The sequence below is a fragment of the Antrostomus carolinensis genome, unplaced genomic scaffold (genome assembly GCF_000700745.2).
Source record: "Antrostomus carolinensis isolate BGI_N321 unplaced genomic scaffold, ASM70074v2 scaffold36202, whole genome shotgun sequence".
NCBI lineage: Eukaryota > Metazoa > Chordata > Aves > Caprimulgiformes > Caprimulgidae > Antrostomus > Antrostomus carolinensis.
Genome location: NW_010302287.1, coordinates 392 through 754, shown reverse-complemented (window position 1 = coordinate 754; position 363 = coordinate 392). Strand labels below are relative to the sequence as shown.

The window sequence follows — 363 nt, the reverse complement described above, 5'->3', positions numbered from 1 at the left end:
GTTCTGTGGCGCTCACAGTCCCGATTAATCTCACTTTGCTCTGCATCACTTTCTCAGGGGGAGGCTAAGAGACTTGGACTCGTTGGCTGGGTCCAGAACACCAGCCATGGCACCGTGCAGGGACAAATTCAGGGTCCCACCGCCAGCGTACGGTTCTGTGGCGCTCACAGTCCCGATTAATCTCACTTTGCTCTGCATCACTTTCTCAGGGGGAGGCTAAGAGACTTGGACTCGTTGGCTGGGTCCAGAACACCAGCCATGGCACCGTGCAGGGACAAATTCAGGGTCCCACCGCCAGCGTACGGGAGCTGCAGGAGTGGCTCAGGAAGGGGGGAAGCCCCCAGTCCCGCATCAGCCGCGCCG

General features: G+C 59.8%; 1 protein-coding gene across 1 annotated transcript in view; it reads left to right on the top strand.

Annotated features, from left to right (window-relative positions):
* Positions 1 to 209: 209 nt before the first annotated feature.
* LOC104521680 (acylphosphatase-1) overlaps positions 210 to 363 on the top strand; it is a gene marked incomplete at its 5' end in the record, with an annotated part of 262 nt that continues 108 nt past the window's right edge. The window contains one exon of the mRNA XM_029083963.1: positions 210 to 359. Coding sequence (XP_028939796.1) covers positions 210 to 359 — 150 coding nt within the window. The remainder of the gene's footprint in view (positions 360 to 363) is intronic.